General features: G+C 46.4%; 1 protein-coding gene and 1 pseudogene across 1 annotated transcript in view; one reads left to right on the top strand and one right to left on the bottom strand.

Annotated features, from left to right (window-relative positions):
* Positions 1 to 6005, top strand: part of il20rb (interleukin 20 receptor subunit beta) — a 124583-nt gene extending 118578 nt beyond the window's left edge. The window contains exon 7 of the mRNA XM_085989491.1: positions 4972 to 6005. Coding sequence (XP_085845617.1) covers positions 4972 to 5295 — 324 coding nt within the window. The 3' untranslated portion in view covers positions 5296 to 6005. The remainder of the gene's footprint in view (positions 1 to 4971) is intronic.
* Positions 6006 to 14131: 8126 nt separating this feature from the next.
* Positions 14132 to 20415, bottom strand: part of LOC147116050 (E3 ubiquitin/ISG15 ligase TRIM25-like) — a 90121-nt pseudogene continuing 83837 nt past the window's right edge.

Genomic DNA, 20415 nt, shown 5'->3' with positions numbered 1-20415 from the left:
AAGACCCGTTTATTCCAACTCTTTACTTTCTGTCTGCCAACCAGTTCTCTATCCAAGTCAATACCTTGCCCCCAATCCCATGTGCCTTAACTTTACACGCTAATCTCTTATGCCAGACCTTATCGAAAGTCCAAATACAGTACACCACATCCACTGGTTCTCCCTTATCTATTTTACCAGTTACATCCTCAAAAAATTGCAGTAGATTAGTCAAGCGCGATTTACCTTTTGTAAATCCATGTTGACTTTGTCCGATCCTGTCACTGATTTCCAAGTGCTCTGCTATTACATCTTTTATAATGGACTCTAGCATTTTCCCCACTACCGATGTCAGGCTAATTCCCCGTTTTCTCTCTACCACCTTTTTGGAATAGTGGGGTAACATTAGCTACCCTCCAATCCATGGGTACTGTTCCAGATTCCATCGAATGTTGGAAGATGATCAGCAATGCATCTACTATTTCTAGGGCCACTTCCTTAAGTACCCTAGGATGTAGATTATCAGGCCCTGGGGATTTATTGGCCTTCAATCCCATCAATTTCCCAAACACCATTTCCCTTTAAATACTGATTTCTTTCAGTTCCTCCCTTTCATCAGACCCTATGTTCCCCGACATCTCTGGAAGGTTATTTGTGTCCTCCTTTGTGAAGACAGAACCAAAATATGTATTTAATTGGTCTGCCATTTCTTTGTTCCCCATTATAAATCCCCCTGATTCTGACTGCAAGGGACCTACGCTTGACTTCACCAATCTTTTTCTCTTCACATATCTATAAAAGCTTTTACAGTCAGTTTTTATATTCCCTGAAAGCTTACTCTCATATTCTATTTTCCCCTTCTTAATTAATCCCTTTGTCCTCCTTTGTTGAATCCTAAACTGCTCCCAATCCTCAGGTTTACTGCTTTTTCTGGCCAATTTATATGTCCTCTCCTTGGATCTTATGCGATCCCTAATTTCCCTTGTTAGCCACGGTTGAGTCACCTTTTTTGTTTTATTTTTATGCCAAACTGGGATGAACAAATTCTGTAGTTCATCCATGTGGTCTTTGAATGTTTGCCATTGCCTATCCACCGTCAACCCTTTGAGTGACATTCCCCAATCAATCCTACCCAGCTCGCGCCACAGACCATCGTAGTTTCCTTTATTTAAATTCAGGACCCTTGTCTCTGAGTCAACCACTTCATTCTCCATCTTAATGAAGAATTCAATCATATTATGATCGCTCTGACCCAAGGGGCCTCGTACAACAAGATTGCTAATTAATCCTTTCTCGTTACATAATACCCAGTCTAAGATGGCCTGATCTCTGGTTGGTTCCTCGACATATTGGTCCAGGAAACCATCCCGTAAACACTCAAGGAATTCCTCCTCCACAGTATTGTTACTAATTTGGTTAGCCCAATCTAAATGTAGATTAAAGGCACCCATGATGACTGCTGTGCCCTTATTGCAAGCTTCTCTAATTTCCCTTTTAATGCCATCCCCAACCTCCGCATTACTGTTTGGAGGTCTATATACCACTCTCACTAATGTTTTCTGCCCTTTGCTATTTCTCAGTTCTACCCATACAGATTCCACATCATCAGAGCTAATATCCTCCCTTACAATTGTGTTAATCCCTTCTTTAACCAGCAATGCTACCCCACCTCCCTTTTCTTTTTGCCTATCTTTCCTGAATATTGAACACCCCTGGATGTTGAGTTCCCAGCCTTGGCCACCCTGGAGCCATGTTTCCGTTATCCCAATCAAATCATATTTGTTTACCTCTATTTGCGCAGCTAATTCATCCACCTCATTACGAATGCTCCTCGCATTAAGACACAAAGCCTTCAGGCTTGTTTTTTTAACGCTCTTAGACCTATTAGAATTATTATTTACTTTGGCCATGTTTGATTTAAACCGTTGATTTCTCTGACTGCCACTTTTGTTTTTCTCCTTCCTATCTTTTGCTTTTATCCTTGTTTCCATTTCCTCTGTCCCCCTGCTCAGGTTCCCAACCCTCTGCCATTTTAGTTTAAACCCTCCCCCAGAGCACTAGCGAACACTCCCCCTAGGACATCGGTTCCAGCCCTGCCCAGGTGCAAATCGTTCGGTTTGAACTGGTCCCACCTCCCCCAGAACCGGTTCCAATGTCCCAGGAATTTGAATCCCTCCCTCTTGCACCATTCCCCTAGCCACGTATTCATCTGAAATATCCTTCTATTTCTACTCTGAGTAGCACGTGGCACTGGTAGCAATCCTGAGATTACTACCTTTGAGGTCCTATTTTTTAATTTACCTCCTAACTCACTATATTCAGCTTTTAGGACCTCATCCCGTTTTATACATATATCTTTGGTACCTATATGCACCACGACAACTGGCTGTTCCCCCTCCCCTTCTAAAATGTTCTGCAGCCGCTCTGAGACATCCTTGACCCTTGCACCAGGGAGGCAACACACCATCCTGGAGTCTCGTTTGCAGCTGCAGAAATGCCTATCTATTCCCCTTCAATAGAATCCCTTATTACGATAGCTCTACCCCTCTTTTTCCTCCTGTCCTGTGCAGCAGAGCCACCCCTGGTGCCAGGAAGTTGGCTGCTGCTGCCTTCCTCTGATAAGCCATCCCCCCCAACAGTATTCAAAGTGGTATATCTGTTTGAGAGGGGGATGTCCACAGGGGACCCCTGCACTACCTGCCTGCGCCTACTACTCTGTCTGTTGGTCACCCCTTCCCTTTCTGCCTGTGCAACTTTTGCCTGCAATGCGACCAACTGCTTATATGTGATATCCAGGTTGTCCTCAGCATCGCGAATGGTCCAGTATGTATCCAATCGCAGCTCCAGCACTGCAATGCAATCTGCCAGTAGCTGCAGCTGGACACACTTCCTGCACACATAGTTGTCAGGGACACAGGACGTGTCCCTGAGTTCCTACATAGCACAGGAGGAGCATACCACGGGGCCGGGCTCTCCTGTCATTACTTACCCTTTAATTAATTGAAATTAAATTAAATCAAATCAATCCCACCAATTACACTACAGTTAAATGGTATATTTAAGGGCCCTGGTTTACCAACAGTCCCCGCTACACCACAGAGAGCTTAGAAACTACAAACCACAGAGTTAAAGTTTAAAAAGAGAGAAATACTCACCAACCAATCACTTACCTGACGTCACACTTCGATTACTTTTTACTTCTCTCCCTCCCTCTGAGTTCAGAGATTGGAGGTTAGTAAGCCTACCTGGTCTCTGCCGCTCTTTTAAACTCGCTGCTGCTCAGCCGCCTCGTCTCCCGCAGGTCCGCTGCATCATGGGCTGCAGTTCCCAATTTTCAGGCTATTTAAATTGACGATGGAAACCCAGGGTCTGCGGGCTCAAGAATAGCCAACCAGCACAATCCCTGCAAGAACCACTCCAGCATCACCATGACCGGGCCCTCTAGCATAGTAAAATCATCCAAGGTGCTCCCCACAGGCTAATCTAACAAAAAATTGACACCAAGTCAAAGAAAGAAAAATTAGGACAGGTGGCCAAAAGCTTGGTCAAAGAGGTAGGTTTTAAGGAGTGTCTTAAAGGAGGAGAGAGAGGTGGAGAGGCGGAAGGGTTTTGGAAGGAATTTCCAGAGCTTAGGGCCTAGATGGCTGAAGGCACGGCCGCCAATGGTGGGGCGAAGGAAGTCGGGGAGGGACAAGAGGCAGAGTTGGAGAAGCGCAGAAATCTCAGAGGGATGTCGGATTGGAGAAGTTTATAGAAATAGGGAGGGGCAAGGCCATGGAGTGATTTGAAAATAAGGATGAAAAATTGAAATGTTAAACTTTGAACCCCTGCCTCCCATGACTGAATAGACTATGCATACCTAAAGCCCGAAATTACTGGGTCGGGGGGAGGACGTATCGCGGCAGCAAATCAGGACAAGCAGGTCAGAATTTTGGGTGCTGGGTGCTGGGTCTCTGCTCCCTTGCTTTTTGTAAGTGGCCTAATTCCTGCCAGAAGTGAGGTGGAGTCTTCTTGTGCCAGGACCCCTTGATGTGGACATTGTTGGAAGAGGCAGAACTGCTGGGTCGACGTGTGGCATCAGAAACTCTGCACCTTCTGCCCCCATGATACCTGATGCAGGTGTACTGGTGTGCAAGGACCAGACCCTGGCAGATGTAGGGCTTGCAATTCTTCCAGATGCCGGTTTGCCAATGTTTCGATGGCCTTCGGGAAAGTGAGAGCTTTTGAATATTTAAACTCTGACAAGTTCCTGGCCATTTTTGGTCAGCATGGAGAGTCCCCCTTCACTCTGCAACAAGTTAGTGGCATGTGAGGCAACCCATTTCATTTGGTGCTGTCTGTCCAGGGCAAGATATTTGACTCTGATCAGTTTATCACCATGCCTCACATCCAGCAGATGGTGGTTCTCCACAGTTGATATTTATATTTTTCAGTCTGTAATAGACTCATCTTGTCCCTGGGTTGTTTCCATAATGAAAGGCATATTTATGTGGGCAGGTCATCAGCCTGACTCACAAGCCCCGACCTAGAGGACTGGTGGACTGACCTTTAGTCTGGGCCTAACCTTACAACCTGTCTAGCTTGGCTGGTCCGAACAGGAGTTATACTTCCGCCAGCACAGTTCTCAGAGTTATAGGAGCATGCAAGCCTTCCCACCACGTCAAGGTGCTGCAGAGAAATACCTGGTTCCGCTTCCCCTCCAACCACCTCCCGCACACTTGGGCGGGCAACTCAGTAATGCTGCAAGTGATATGGACCTCCATTTCCTTCCATACGCACATGCCCCTGGGATTTGGGATGGGGTCAGAAACGCAACAGACTGACAGCCGGAAGTCCCAACCGGAGCGGAGCCCTGGGAATTTCAGGCCCTCAGTGTTTAGGCTCACACATGAAGAATGCTTTAACTGGGGGAGACAGCGATTCAAGATAAGGAGAGAGAAAAAGGTGAGAACATTGTAATAAATTGGATGTTTTGTTGTGTTCCTCTTGCAGAACTTTGATAACCTTCGAGCAGACATCATAAAGGGAGAAGACCGCAACAACGAATCTTGTGATACTGTCCAGGTTCTACCTCAGTCAGAGCCATTACTTAGTGTACATCAAGGACTGACAAGAGAGGAAAAGACAAACCACAGAACAGATAAAGACAGTTGGACAATCAACTCTGTGATATCAGGGAATGTTTCCCAATCCCACTGTCCAATAGAGATTCAATATTGGAGAGGATACCAATCCCAACAGAACTCGGAACTTTCTAAATTAACAAACAATGGGGCAGTTACAACACAGATGTTTGCAGAGTCTAATGTAAGATGACAAGCAAGGCTTTAGGCCCACAAGGATGTACTGCTAGAGGAGTTGGGTTAAAATCCAGGCAGCCACAGATTTCTATTCTTGACTTAAAGGAAGTGGCCCCAACCACTTCCTTTTCACCATGGACGTACAATTCCTCTACACCTCCATACGCTGAAGTGTTTGGTGGGATTTATCAACACAATCTCCATTTACTTTCCACAGCCTGAAGGAGCTCAGGGAGTCATCCCTTAAAGTGTCAGCCATCTCTGGACTGAGTACTGGACGATGCTCATTGACCAAGCAACGCACTGACCTTGTTGCAGTACAAACAAAGCGGAAGCTGAACGCCAACTCTCCGACACCTCCTCCTACCTCCACCTGGACCATGACCCCACTACCGAACATCAAACCACCATTTCCAAGACTGTCACTGACCTCATCTCCTCTGGAGATCTTTCCCCCGCTGCCACCAACCTCATAGTTCCCCAACCCGGCACAGCCCGCTTCTACCTCCTTCCCAAGATCCACAAACAGGACTACCCTGGTAGACCCATCGTTTCAGCCTGTTCTTGCCCCACAGAACTCATCTCTTCCTATCTCGACTCTATCTTTTCTCCCCTTGTCCAGTCTCTCCCCACCTACATCCGCAACTCTTCGGATGCCCTCCGCCACTTTAACAGTTTCCAGTTTCCTGGCCCCAACCGCTTCCTTTTCACCATGGACGTACAATTCCTCTACACCTCCATCCCCCACCAGGATGGCCTGGGGGCACTCCGCTTCTTCCTTGAACAGAGGCCCGTCCAGTCCACATCCACCACCACCCTCCTCCGCCTGGCTGAACTTGTTCTCACATTGAACAACTTCTCCTTTAACTCCACTCATTTCCTCCAAATTAAAGGTGTTGCTATGGGTACCCGCATGGGTCCGAGCTATGCCTGCCTTTTCGTGGGCTATGTGGAACAATCTTTGTTCCAGTCCTACTCAGGTCCCCTCCCTCACCTCTTTTTCCGATACATTGATGACTGTATCGGTGCCGTTTCCTGCTCTCGCCCCGAACTAGACAATTTCATTCACTTTGCCTCCAATTTCCACCCTTCCCTCACCTTCACGTGGTCCATCTCTGACTCCTCCCTTCCCTTCCTTGACTTCTCCGTCTCCATCTCTGGGGATAGGTTATCGACCAATATTCACTACAAGCCCACCGACTCCCACAGCTACCTGGACTACACATCCTCCCACCCCGCCTCCTGTAAGGACTCTATTCCATTCTCCCAGTTTCTCCGCCTCCGCCGTATCTGCTCCGACGATGCCACCTTCCACACCAGTGCTTCCGACATGTCTTCCTTTTTCCGTAACTGAGGATTCCCCTCTACCGTGGTCGACACGGCCCTCGACCGTGTCCGTTCTATCTCCCGCACTTCTGCCCTCACCCCTGCCCCTCCCTCCCGGAACCACGATAGGGTTCCCCTTGTCCTCACCTTTCATCCCACCAGCCTCCACATTCAACGGATCATCCTCTGCCATTTCCACTCCCTCCAAAGTGATCCCACCACCAAACACATCTTCCCCTCCCCTCCCCTTTCAACATTCCGTAGGGACCGCTCCCTCCAAGACACCCTAGCCCACTCCTCTATCACCCCCAACAGCCCTTCCCCTTCGCCTGGCACCTTCCCGTGGAAGCGCAGGAGATGTAACACCTGCCCCTATACCTCCCCCTTCCCACTATCCAGGGCCCCAAACACCCCTTCCAGGTGAAACAGCGATTCACTTGTACTTCTTGCAATCTAGTATACTGTATTCACTGCTCACGATGCGGTCTCCTCTACATTGGGGAGACCAAACGCAGATTGGGTGACCGCTTTGCGGAACACCTCCATTCGGTCCGTAAGGGGGACCCCGAGCTTCTGGTCGTCTGTCATTTTAATTCACCGGTCCATTCCTACTCGGACCTCACCGTCCTTGGCCTCTTGTATTGTTCCACGGAAGCTCAACGTAAACTCGAGGAACAGCAAATCATCTTCCGATTAGGCACTTTGCAGCCTTCCGGACTCAATATCGAGTTCAATAATTTCAGATCATAACCTCGGCCCCTATCACTTTTTTACTTTTAATTTTTTCCACCCCTTTGTTTTGGGTCCTCCTTTCCCCCCCCCCTCCTTTCCTTTTGTTTCTCTTTCTCACCTGGCAGCTGTCCTTATCCTGCCAGTACACTTCACACCTAGTCTCAGCTGCCTTTTGTCTCCATCTCATCTGGCTTCGTATACCTTTTATTGTCTCTTTTTCTCCTTTTGTTCGATCGCAGCTTTGCCTTCGATCTTTTTATTTTCTTTCCAGTTTTGAAGAAGGGTTTCAACCCGAAACGTCAACTCAAATTTCTCTCCACGGATGTTGCCTGACCTGCTGAGTTTTTCCAGCATTCTCTGTTGTTATTTTGGTAGAAATTCTTCACCCTGTTGACTCTCCCAAAACAATATTGGGACCTTTAGGACTTTGAAGAAAGAGACTGGAAGGAATGGATTTAATATGTGCAGTTATTCACTGGGCTCTTCTGTAACTCACTTAAAATGTAGCCCATTCTTCATATGGTAGCCTAATGATTGGTTAGCTATTCAACCATATCATAACAGCTGAGTCTGATTTTGCCCAGTAGGTCACTGAATAGCAATTAGATGCTGATATTTATGCCCCCACCCCAGTCCCAGTCCAGGTGCATTGAGCCCAATGTGGTGTCATTATGCAATAATCAGCACAGACCGGGAGGTCAAACCTGGGATACACTAGTCTGTATGGTTTGCTAGCATCTCACATGATGCATTCAACCACTGACCCATTGGGGAACACATCTACAACTTTCCAATTGGCATTCATTGGAGCAGGAGTCAACCATTCAACCCCTTCTGCCTGTTCCACCATTCAATTAGATCATTGCTGATCTGTATCTTAACTCCATCTACCTGCCTTGGTTCCATATCCCTTAATACCCTTACCTAACGAAAACCTATCAACCTCAGTTTTGACATTTTCAATTGACCCCCAGCCGCCACAGCTTTTTGGCGGAGAGAGTTCCAGATTTCCACTAACCTTTGCTTGAAGAAGTGCATCCTGACCACCCCTGAATGGCCTAGATCTAATTTTAAAGTTATGCTCCTTTGTTCTGGACTATCCCACCAGAGGAAATAGTTTTTCTCTATCTACCCGATCAAATCCTTTAATCATCTTAAACACCTCAATTAGATCATCACTTAATCTCCGATATATATTTTTTCTTTTTTAATCTCCTATATTGAAGGGAATATAAGCCGAGTCTGTGCAACCTGCCCTCATAATTTAACCCTTTTAGCACCAGTTTGAGTAGAGGAGGCACATTCGGAAAATCAGCCCTGTAATGTATGAAGAAGACATCGCACAGGTCCTGGTATACTAGGACTTACAGTGCGTCGACCTGATACCATGACACCCAAACAACAAAAGTGTAAATATATTACGTGCGTTACATGATTCAAGAGTTGTTTAGAAGTCACATCACTCCAGAACTCTTGCAGCCTCCTTTTTATAAGACAGTGAAGTAATTTTAGTTATTAAATTTCCCGCTGGGACATGTATTTGAATCCAGCCAAGCCTCACATCAGCTGTCCTGGGGCCTTTTATTGCCACTTAATACTGAATTAGGGATAGTACACATTCAGAACTGCATTGAGACTGCCCAAACTCTTTCAACATGGAAGTCTTTCAACCACCAGCCAGTTTTGGTGTGCAGTCACTATGTAATGCTATACTGTATCCCTTCCCAGCTCTTACCTCAGTCTCACCTTTACGTTACTTTTTAGTCTAGGGGTTTTGATCCCACGACCAAGCACCTTCACCTACTGGTTAATATCTATTATTATAAAGATCTAAACATAAATGCTGGTCAGCTCTTCCCCCACATCTCTGGAAGGTCATGACTATTGCTAGGATATAGTTCCACAAGGACCATAACTCCTCTGGTGCCTTGCTTCATGTGGGAGCCTGGACAGTGCATGTCCACAGGCTAAGAACCCACTGCCTACCTCACTATGTCAGGAACCCCCCCTCTCTACATAATCACTACCCCCAGGGTTCCTGCTGCAACCACATTATTATTATTATTATTATTATTATTATTATGGCCCCTCTCTCCTACAGCCCAGTGTAAAGGAAACAGAGTAAGGATGAGATTTCCTCTTCTTGTTTGATCCCATCATTATCTCGTTCCCTCAGAGGTTCTGGAGGTAGGTGTCACAACCAGAAATCTCTTGATGTTGGCTCATACTTCTTGTTTAGAATTAAGTTTAAATACTAATTATGAATGTCACTCTAATTTTTATTTGACTAATATCACAGCATAAAGCTAACTGAAGTTGAGAAAATAAAACTTAAAAAGATATAATTCACCCTAGCTTTTTTAATAAAAGTGGTTTGCACGCGATCTAAAGCACATTCCTGGGTTTATTTCCACATTACACACACATGTTTTGTGCTGAGTATGTATATTTTCTCTCATCCTCTTGTCTTGAAGATCTTGATTCATGTTGAGGTACAATGATCCTCCCAAGTGTCCTGTTGAAATGGCCACTCTCTATGCACGACAGCAGGCTATTCAACTGTAGAAAACATCACATCTGAGCCTGATCCTGTCTTCACCCGACATCCATATGTGATACTATAGCAGGAGTCCGAGGACAGCGATCAGGACTGGAAACTGTGGCTGGGTTTTGCCTCCTTGGGAGCCCAGAGACATTACAGTTAACTGCCATGGATTAACTGCTGCCCCAGACGAGGACCAGTCAACAGCAGAGAGTGGGGATTGAACCTGGGACCTTCCAATTGATTACAGAATCATCAGTGATTGATAAACATTGGGGTCGATTTTGTCAAACCTGTCGGGAAGAAGGCGGGACTTCCCCTTTCGGGTTTCTGACCCGCCTACTTCGACGTCCGGCCAATCAGCGCGATTTTCCCTTAACTGATCTTGAGCAGGCCAATTAAGGGCCACCCGGCAACAGGTGATGTCACAGACTGAAATTTCATCTGTCAAGATTTCTGACAGATGAAATATCAGTGTTTTACAGCTGTTTGAAGCTGTCAAACACTGACAGTCTGATTTCTAAGATGAGGCCTTCTGCGCAGGCTCATTTAGAAATCTCAGCAGCACTGAAAGCTGAAGGCTGTCACTTTTGACAGATCGCAGCCGTTCAGCTTTCAGTTCCGGCTGAGTGCTGCGCTCCCGACGGCTGCAGGAAGAAAGGCTGTTAAGGTAAGTAAAGGTGAGTAAAAGTTCTTTACACACTTTAGACACACCAAACACACTTACCTTTACACTCATGCACCCATCACTCACCTGAGCGCCGACATTGCGACCCCTCCAACTCATTCAACCCGACGGCCCGCTGCTCTAACCTGGCGTGGTTTGGAGCCGTCGGGAAACCCACACAAAACCCCTCAAAATGGGGGTTAGGCTAAAAACTGCCTGTTAACTACCTGTTAACAGGCAGTTAATTGGCACTAATCCCTTCCCACCTGGTTTCGGCAGGTCCCAGTGCGAGGCAGGTATCTGCCGCCCCTGAAACTTATGTGGGGCGGGGTTTTGGGTGGGATGGTGTCGGGACCCCCAAAGTCGGGATTTCCCCCCCCCCCCACATGCCTGAAACCCTGCCTGACGGCTCCCCAAAAATCTAGCCCAATGCCTGAAGATGTTGCTTTGACATCCACTAAAGTTATTTATTCATCTGTCCGTAGTCGACCACACCTTCCTCCTTTAACTCCTCTCCTGAGTTGTCCAGCTCAGGAACTGCCCTCAGGTGGTTCCACTCATATCTATCCAATCATAGCCAGAGCATCTCCAGCAATGGCTTCTCTTCCCACCCTTACACTGTTATCCCTGGAGTCATGCCAGGATCCATCATTGGCTTCTTCCTCTTCCTCATCTACTTGCTGCCTCTTGGCATCAACATCCTCAGACACGGGGTCAGCTTCCACGTGTATGCTGATGACGCCCAGCTCCACCTCTCCACCACCACTCTCGACCCCTCTACTGCCTCTGTGTTGTCAGACTGCACATATGGACAGAGGCTGCTCAGCACAGTGATCACCTAATCCGTGTTATGTCTCCCTGGTGTAGAGGAGACCACCCAGTGAGCAGATGATACAGTAGGGAACGGTAGCGTAGTGGTAATGTCACTGGGCTAGTAATCCAGAGGCCTAGACTAATGATCCAGAGACATGAGTTCAAATCCCACCATGGCTGGGGAATTTAAATTCAGTTAATTAAATAAATCTGGAATAATTACTACTAGCCTGACAGAGTCATGCCTTCCAGCCAATGTCCCAAACTCTTCCATCACCATCCCTGGGTATGTTCTGCCCTACCAGGGGTGGCAGCATAGTGGTATACAGTCGGGAGCACAACTACTGACCGAGCTGGCCTACGACAGGTGGTGAGAGAACCAACACAAGGGGAAAAACCTACTTGACTGCGTCTGCCCATGGCAACATTGGTAACAGTGACCACCGCACAATCATTGTGGAGACGAAGTCCCGTCTTCACACGGAGGACACCCTCCATCATGTTGTGTGGCACTACCACTGTGCTAAGTGGGAGAGATTCAGAACAGATCTAGCAGCTCAAATCTGGGCATCCATGAGGCACTGTGGGCCATCAGCAGCAGCAGAATTGTATTCCGCCACAATCTGTAACCTCATGGCCATCAAGCCAGGGGACCAACCCTGGTTCAATAAGGAGTGTAGAGGAGCATGCCAGGAGCAGCAACACATTAAAAAGCAGAAGCAACAGGGCTAAGCGATCCCACAATCCCACTCTGCAGTCCTGCCACATCCAGTCGTGAATGGTGGTGGACAATTAACAGGAGGAGGAGGCTGCATGAATATCCCTATCCTCAATGATGGTGGAGCCCAGCACGAGTGCAAAAGACAAGGCTTGAAGCGTTTGCAACCATCTTCAGCCAGAGGTACCGAGTGGATGATCCATATCGGCCTATTCCTGAGGTCCCCACCATCACAGAAACCAGTCTTCAGCCAATTCAATTCATGCCACGTGATATCAAAAAACAGCTGAGTGCACTGGATACAGCAAAGGCCCCGGCTATCAGTGCTCCAGAACTAGCCAAGCTGTTCCAGTATAGCTACAACACTGGCATCTATCTGGCAATGTGGAAAACTGTCCAGGTATGTCCTGTCCACAAAAAGCAGGATAAATCCAACCCGGCCAATTACCTCCCCATAATAATCCCTACTCTCAATAATCTGGAAGGTGTCATCGACGGTGCTATCAAGCAGCACCTGCTCACAGATGCCCAGTTTGGGTTCTGCCAAGATGACTTGGCTCCCGACCTCATTACAGCCTTGGTCCAAACATTGACAAAGGAGCTGAATTCCAGAAGTGAGGTGAGAGTGACTGCCCTTGACATCAAGGCAGTATTTGACCGAGTGTGGCATCAAGGCGCTGAAGTCAATGGGAATCGGGGGGGGGGGGGGAATGCTCCATTGGCTGGAGTCATACCTAGCCCAAAGGGTGGTGGTTGAAGGTCAATCATCACAGCCCCAACACATCGCTGCAGGAGTTCCTCAGGGCAGTGTCCTTGGCTTAACCATCTTCAGCTGCTTCATCAATGTCTTTCCCTCCAAATCAGAAATGGGGATGTTCGCTGATGACTGCGCAGAGTGTTCAGTGCCATTCACAACTCCTCAGATAATGAAGCAGTCCATGCCCACATGGAACAAGACCTGAACAACATTCAGGCTTGGGCTGATAAGTGGCAGGCAATGACTATCTCCAACAAACGAGAGTCTAACCACCTCCCCTTGACATTCAACGGTATTACCATTGCCGAATCCCCCACTATCAACATCCTGGGGGTCACCATTGACCAGAAACTTAACTGGATCAGCCACATAAATACTGTGGCAACAAGAGCAGGTCAAAGGCTAGGTATTCTGCGGCGAGTGTCTCACCTCCTGACTTCCCAAATCCTTTCCATCATCTACAAGGCACAAGTCAGAACTGTGATGGAATACTCTCCACTTGCTTGGATGAGTGAAGCTCCAACAACACTCAAGAAGCTCGACTCCATCCAGGACAAAGCAGCCCGCTTAATTGGCACCCCATCCACCACTTTAAACATTCACTCCCTCCACCACTGGCGTACCATGGCTGCAGTGTGTACCATCTACAAGATGCACTGCAGCAACTCACCAAGGCTTCTTCGGCAGCACCTCCCAAACCCACGACCTCTTCCACCTAGAAGTACAAGGGCAGCAGGCGCATGGGAACACCATCCTGACTTAGAAGTATATTGCCGATCATTCATCGTCGCTGGATCAAAATACTGGAACTCCCTCCCTAACAGCACTGTGGGAGTACCTTCACCACACGGACTGCAATGGTTGAAGAAGGCAGCTCACTACCACCTTCTCAAGGGCAGTTAGGGATGGGCAATAAATGCTGGCCTTGCCAGTGACGCCCACATCCCATATACGAATAAAAAAATTAGGTTGGAGCAAATACATATAAATTACTGTCTCACCCGGTGTGGGGTCCTGGACAGTAGTGTGGGAGGAGGGCAATGAGCAGGTGTTGCATCTCCTGCTTTTTGCATGGGAAGCTGCCAGTGGAAGGAGAACAGGTGATCGGAGTGAAGTAGGGTGTAAAAGTGAAGTAGGACATCAGTAACCAGTATAGTTCATGGTGGGTCTGTCAGTGTTAATTACTGCTTGAGCTTTCGTACTGCTGGATTTCTCAGTGTTTCCCACCAGTGTGACGCCTCCACTGTAATAAGCTATGTCGTCCTCAATAAGATTCGTATTCATTCAGAATGGGTACTTAGAGTCTGACCATCTCTCCTCGGTCCCATTGCTCTTCCTCCTGCTCCACAGGATACTTTATCAGCTCGGCAATCTTTGGTTTATCCAAAGGTTCAGCCAATTTGCTCATTCTGGAGGAAGAATATAGATTGGAGGGATCACAGAAAGCTTAGCTAAGATATGAGTTAACCTAGGGTTCTTGGTCTGGTCCCACAGTACCTCAGACAACATGGAGTAAACTATGAGATAGCCAATTTCATTGTAACTCTGATATTTGTTGCATGTGTTTATTTTTAGAGGAGCAGTACAGTTGCTTTTTGAATCAGTTTGCACTGATTTACAGGTCAGGCAAACCTGATCAGAAATGTGAGCAGTGACCCACTATGTCACATCTCAACCCGCTTTGTACATTATGCACATTTCAAGATTGGGAGAGAACATGGGCAAGAATTGACTGCTGGAGACACAGGTGCCTCACCTAAATGTAAAAATTCATGGGAGAGAATGTACTGCATACAATTTCCCAACATTTATGTGTGTGGGATACCAAGTCACATTCATACCTGTGTTGGTGAATAGTCAGTGCCCATGGTTGTTAGAGAATCAATGATGTGCATAAGTTCATGTGAAGGGGGTAGGGGAAAGACGAGAACCAAAAAAGGCAGATCCACCAGTACCCTTACATCCGTATCTACAGATAGAAGTACATACACCTTGTTTTGGTAAAGGATCAGTGTAAGAAGAGGCTCTAATTCCCATGGTACACAGTGACAGCAGGCTCAATGGTGTGAATATCATATGTAAATACCTGACTTACTGTAATAATTGGGTAAACCTTAATCACAATATGCCTTGCTTTCAGAGGTACTGTCTGAAAGAAGGGGCACCAAGGTGATTGACAGCCAGCATAATCTGCTTAGGTGCATTCAACAAGATGCTGCCAACCATACTTGCAGGCACGTGGCACACTTATGCTATTCACCACTTCCATAATTGGTGTCATATTTAAATATTTTTATAAGTTTGGCCTGGAAGAATTTCTGGTTAATTTAGAATTATGCTCCTATTATGTTAAATTTGGCTCACATGGAGGTAAATTCCATTTGGGATGTGGATTAAAACCATTAGCTTGGACCAGGCAAAACGGTGTGTTGCAGAGTGATCATAATATGATAGAATTTCACATTAATTTTGAGAGTGACTTGCCTAAGTCCAAAACTAGAGTATTAAACTTAAATAAAGCCAATTACATAGGTATAAGGGGCGAGTTGGCTAAGGTAGATTGGAAAACTAGATTAAAAGGTATGGCGGTAGATAAGCAGTGGCTAGCATTTAAAGAAATATTTCATAATTCTCAACAAAAATACATTCTATTTAGAAACAAAAACTCCACGGGAAAAGTGATCCAACCGTGGCTAACCAAAGAAATGAAGGATAGCATTAGATTGAAAGAAGAAGCTTATAATGTTGCAAGAATAAGGATTGGGAGAGTTTCAGAAACCAGCAAAGGTTGACCTAAAAAGGGAAAAAATAGAATGAGAGAATACTAGCAAGAAATATAAAAGCAGATTGTAAGAGTTTCTACAAGTATGTAAAAAGGAAAAGAGTAGCAAAAGTAAACGTTGGTCCCTTAGAGGCTGAGACAGGAGAAATGGCAGAAACATTAAACAAATATTTTGTATCTGTCTCACAGTAGAAGACACAAAAGGCATACCAAAAATGGTGGGGAACCAAGGGTCTAATGAGGATGAGGAACTTAACATTAATATAAGTAAAGAAAACGTACTAGAGAAACTAATGGGACTAAAAGCTGACAAATCCCTGGACCTGACAGCCTACATTCTAGGGGTCTAAAAGAGGTGGCTGAAGAGATAGTGGATGCATTGGTTTTGATCTTCCAAAATGTCTAGATTCTGGAATGGTCCCAGCGGATTGGAAGGTTGCAAATATAACACCGCTATTCAAGAAAGGAGGGAGAGAAAAAACAGGCAACTACAGGCCAGTTAGCCTGACATTAGTCGTCGGGAAAATGCTGGAATCCATTGTTAAGGAAGTGGTATCAATTCACTTAGAAAATCATAACATGATTAGGCAGAGTCAACATAGTTTTATGAAAGGGAACTTGTGCTTGACAAATTTATTAGAGTTTTTTGAGGATGTAACTAACAGGGTAGAGAAAGGGGCTATCCACTCTCCACCTGGCTCATGACTCCCCTCCGCAACCCAAACACTCCTGCCCAGCACTCATAATGAGAGCCATGCTGCCACCAGGAACATCATCGAGCAGACCATTGGAGTGCTCAAGCAACGGTTCCACTGCCTAGACTGCTCAGAAGGAGCCCTCCATTACTCAGCTGAGCAGGTGTCCTATTTCGTGGTGGTGTGCTGCATGCTGCACAACTTGACCATTAGGAGGGCCCAGCCCTTGCCACCAGGGATTGCAGGACCACTTCAGGAGGAAGGAGAGGGAGAGGAGGAGGAGGACGAGGAACAGGAGCGAGGGAGGGAGCAGCCACTCAATCGGCCTTCCAGAAGGGCAGTCCGTGATTGCCTCATCAGACTGCAGTTCGAATGAATTAAACCCCAGATCCCCATTGCTCACCACATCCCCATTATTCCATCCCTGTCACAAGCCATATCACAGTGCATAGCTGAAATGAGACACACCACAAAAGAATCCAAACTGAATTAATACATTTATCAAAATTCAGTGAACACATATTTACAACAAAAATATTAACTATTCACCCTTGTGCAATCCCTTAGTGCCTGTCGTTACTGTGCCTTTGCATACTCTAGTGCTCCTAGGAAGAGTTGGCCCAGTGGCTGCAGCAGGGCTGGTGGAAGGCTGCTGAGTGCCTGTGCGGGAGATTTCAGATGGCCTTGCAGGACGCCCTCGACCAGCTGTGGGCCTGGAAGGCCCGGCTGTAGACTGCACCACCTCAGCATGGGCGGCAGCAGTCTGGGCTGGCTGAATGACAGGCAGCGACAAGGGCAATGATGGAGTGGCAGTGGTGGGAGCAGGAATGCTGTCATCCTGAGAGAGGACAGCAGGTTCCTTCTCCAATGACCAACTGCCACTCCCCTGGGGCAGCACCTCAGCATCCCTAGAAATCAGTTGGAGCACAGATAGCTGGCCTGCTGCGACTCCGTGAAAGCCCGGGTTGACGGTGGTAGACCCAGCTACGATGGCAGCAGTCAGAGCTTGCATGCCATCAGGCAGTGACAGCATGAGGTCAGTCTGAGATTGGATGCCACCAAGCATAGACTGCATTACAGCACTAAGACGTTGCGTCGCTTCCGCCTGTGCTACAATGGAAGCTGCCAGATCGCCCATCACATGCGGCATCAGGTCTAGGTCGCCACTGTCTCTCTGGGAGTCTACCATCCTTTGCAGACTGGAAATGATGGGCTCCATGGGGTGTGCAGAGCCATGTGCAATGTTGGGAGGCTCTCAGGCACCCTTGCCATTGCACCTATCGTCTCCATGTGCAGGCCCATCACCCTTCTTCTAAACGCCTCCCCATCGAGGTCTCATCCGAGTCCTGTGCAGCAGAACTTGCGTGCAAACTCGCACTCCAGGAGCCAGCCCCCAAGTATCCTTTCCCCCTGGCCTTGCTGCAGCCCACTCATCCCCGGTGCCTCATCCTGTGCTGATCCCACTACTATACTAGCTTCTAAAGAATGCGTAGTGCCAGTATCTGAGCTGGTGCCTGTGGGTGAGACATGCAGTGACGCAGTGTGTTCTTCCTCCTCCTCTTCTCCCACCTCACTCTCTATGGTGCCTTCAGGGACAGGCTGCTCAGGTGCTTGCTCATTATCTGAAAGCATTAAGGCACAAGGCTCGGGTAAAATGAGGGGAGGAGGGGAGTGTTAGATCCATGATTCTGAGAGTATGATGTTTTTCAATAACCACGCGGATGCTGTAACTTAACAATCAACAGGTATTTACTGGAGTAGGGTAGTCTCAAGACTGGGGTACAGAGGCATGCTCAGGGCTTATATACAGGTGTGGTCACTGCCAGTACTACAGTATACAGGAGCTGTAAAAGTAGTTCTCTCTTAAAGGTACATACACTACAATTCCTCCCTTTTTAGATTAGTAGTACCCATAATATTCAAATAACAATTAACACTTTAACATGCACATTAAACAACAATAGTCCATTTATAGATTCAGTCTTTGGGGCGGCTTCCTGATCCTTTTGGGATAGCGCCTTTCCTGAGGTTCTTGTTCTTGGTGCGGAGGCGATTTTGGCCCCTTTTTATCGGTTAGTTCATCGGGTTCCACGGCTACCGGTTCGGAGGTAGATGCTACCGGTATGTCGGGTTCATCCCCAGGTACGCAAGACATGGGGTTGACTCGTTCCTGTGACGCTAAGATCTGATCAACGTGGCATCTCACAATGTTCTTCCCGACATCCACTGTGTACATTAATGGCCCCTGCCGTGTGCATATCGTTCCGGGTTGCCATTTCTCTGTTCGGTAGTCACGGGTGTCAAAGTCTCGACTCCCGAGTAAGACTCTTTAAACACAAAGTATCGTTAAAGACAGGCTTTATTTGCTTGCAAGGGAAGGGTTGTGTAGTCAAAGGCTACATCAGACCTCTTCGAAGTAATACAGAATTTGTAACATATTTATACAGTACAGAAACAAAACAGGCTTTCTATGCCACATGACATAGTATTGAATCATACCTGATTACAAAGGCACAGACCTTGCAAAGTACTGAAACAACATATTCCAGGCTGCGTTAGAATAACGAACAGAAATACCTTGGGATAAGATTAACTAATCCTTTATTATGGGATCCCTCTGTTCTCCCACTGTACCAACTGAACCTGTGGGCCGATGTTTACCTTATCATGTCCTTGGCTATTTGTTTGGTAAACGAGGCTCCTTGTTAAGCTTATCACAGATAAGGAGTACGTATGTAGCATTCCTAAATTGTCTCATCCCCTTGAAACTGATTAGTGAATCATGCTGTCGGCCATTTGAGTTTTTATTCTATGCCCAGGAAGCCATTTTGTGTCTAAGTGAGAAACTGTACTTCCACATTCTTCCCTTTTGTCCTTACTAGGACAACATAACTGAAATTAACCTCTTCCTATCGGTCCTCATACCAAATTTAGATTTTAGCCAAGGATACCGACTTCTTTGCCGTTTTGAACCATCCTCGGGATATACCTGTATTGATGGTTGACCTTGTCTAAGATCGTCTTTCTTCTCTGTTTATTCTTAGTGTTTGGGCGTGTGTTCTTGTAGGGGTTTAATTATGTTTGATTTGATTTCAGGTTTATGTCTTTGTATAGTTCTGCAGCTTATGTTAGCCTGCAGTGTTCTAATTTTCCTGCAGCTTATATTAGCCTGCAGTTCGGGTGCCACTACGCACCTTCTAAAAAGATAGGGAACAGCAGCTTATAGAGGAGGACTAATTCATGGCCCACACAGTTTATACCTAACCTGTGGGGTTCTCCTAAGCACAAGTGCTTCTATGTAAGCCCCCAAAGTGCGGACCAAGTGATATACAAGGTCGATGTCACTGGCTTGTTGAAAAGGAGTCCTCTCTCTTTTTCCTAGCCTGCAGTTCCCATTTGGGTAGAAAAATATGTTTTACAGAAAGTGGAGAGCATGTGGAGTATATATGTATATATTTTGTCTAAGTTTTCTAATCCCTATAATTGTATTTTATTCAATCGTCTCAGTTCCTCATCCAGGGGACCATTCTTTTCCTCTACTGACTTTATTTCTCTCTGTATCATCATATTCATTGCAGGCAAGACTGCCTTGCCTAACCTATTGCAACAACACTTAATCGTTGTGACAAACAGAGCAATGCATACAATCAGGGCTATCACTACTACTAGTCCATGCAATAATATTTGTCCTACTGATCCCAGCCATCCTCCCAATAACCAGTCAGCCCAGCCTTGGTTCTTTGGGTTTTCATACTGACTTACTGCGTCTTTTATGTGTTTAACGATGTTGGTTATATTTTCTGAACTGTCCGGGATATAGGTACAGCATTCACTCCCTATTAAAGCGCAGGTTCCTCCTTCACTAGCCAATAGATAATCTAGTGCCATTCGATTCTGTAATGTCATTACTCTTATAGCTATCATTTCAGCATTCATTTCAGACAATCCTTCTTCAGTTTCGTTTGCTACTTTTTCTATCAGTTCTGCTAGCGCAGACGTTTCCCTCATTAATATCCCTATTCCATATGGGGCTATCACTACTCCAAAAACTCTTTCATAAGTTTCTATCTTTCTTTTAGTTCTACAAAATTCATGATGTTCTCC

The sequence above is a fragment of the Somniosus microcephalus genome, chromosome 6 (genome assembly GCF_052327205.1).
Source record: "Somniosus microcephalus isolate GS21.2 chromosome 6, FLI_Smic_1.0, whole genome shotgun sequence".
Lineage (NCBI taxonomy): Eukaryota > Metazoa > Chordata > Chondrichthyes > Squaliformes > Somniosidae > Somniosus > Somniosus microcephalus.
Note: the sequence above shows the minus strand (reverse complement) of the source record. Positions and strands in the feature narration are given on the sequence as shown.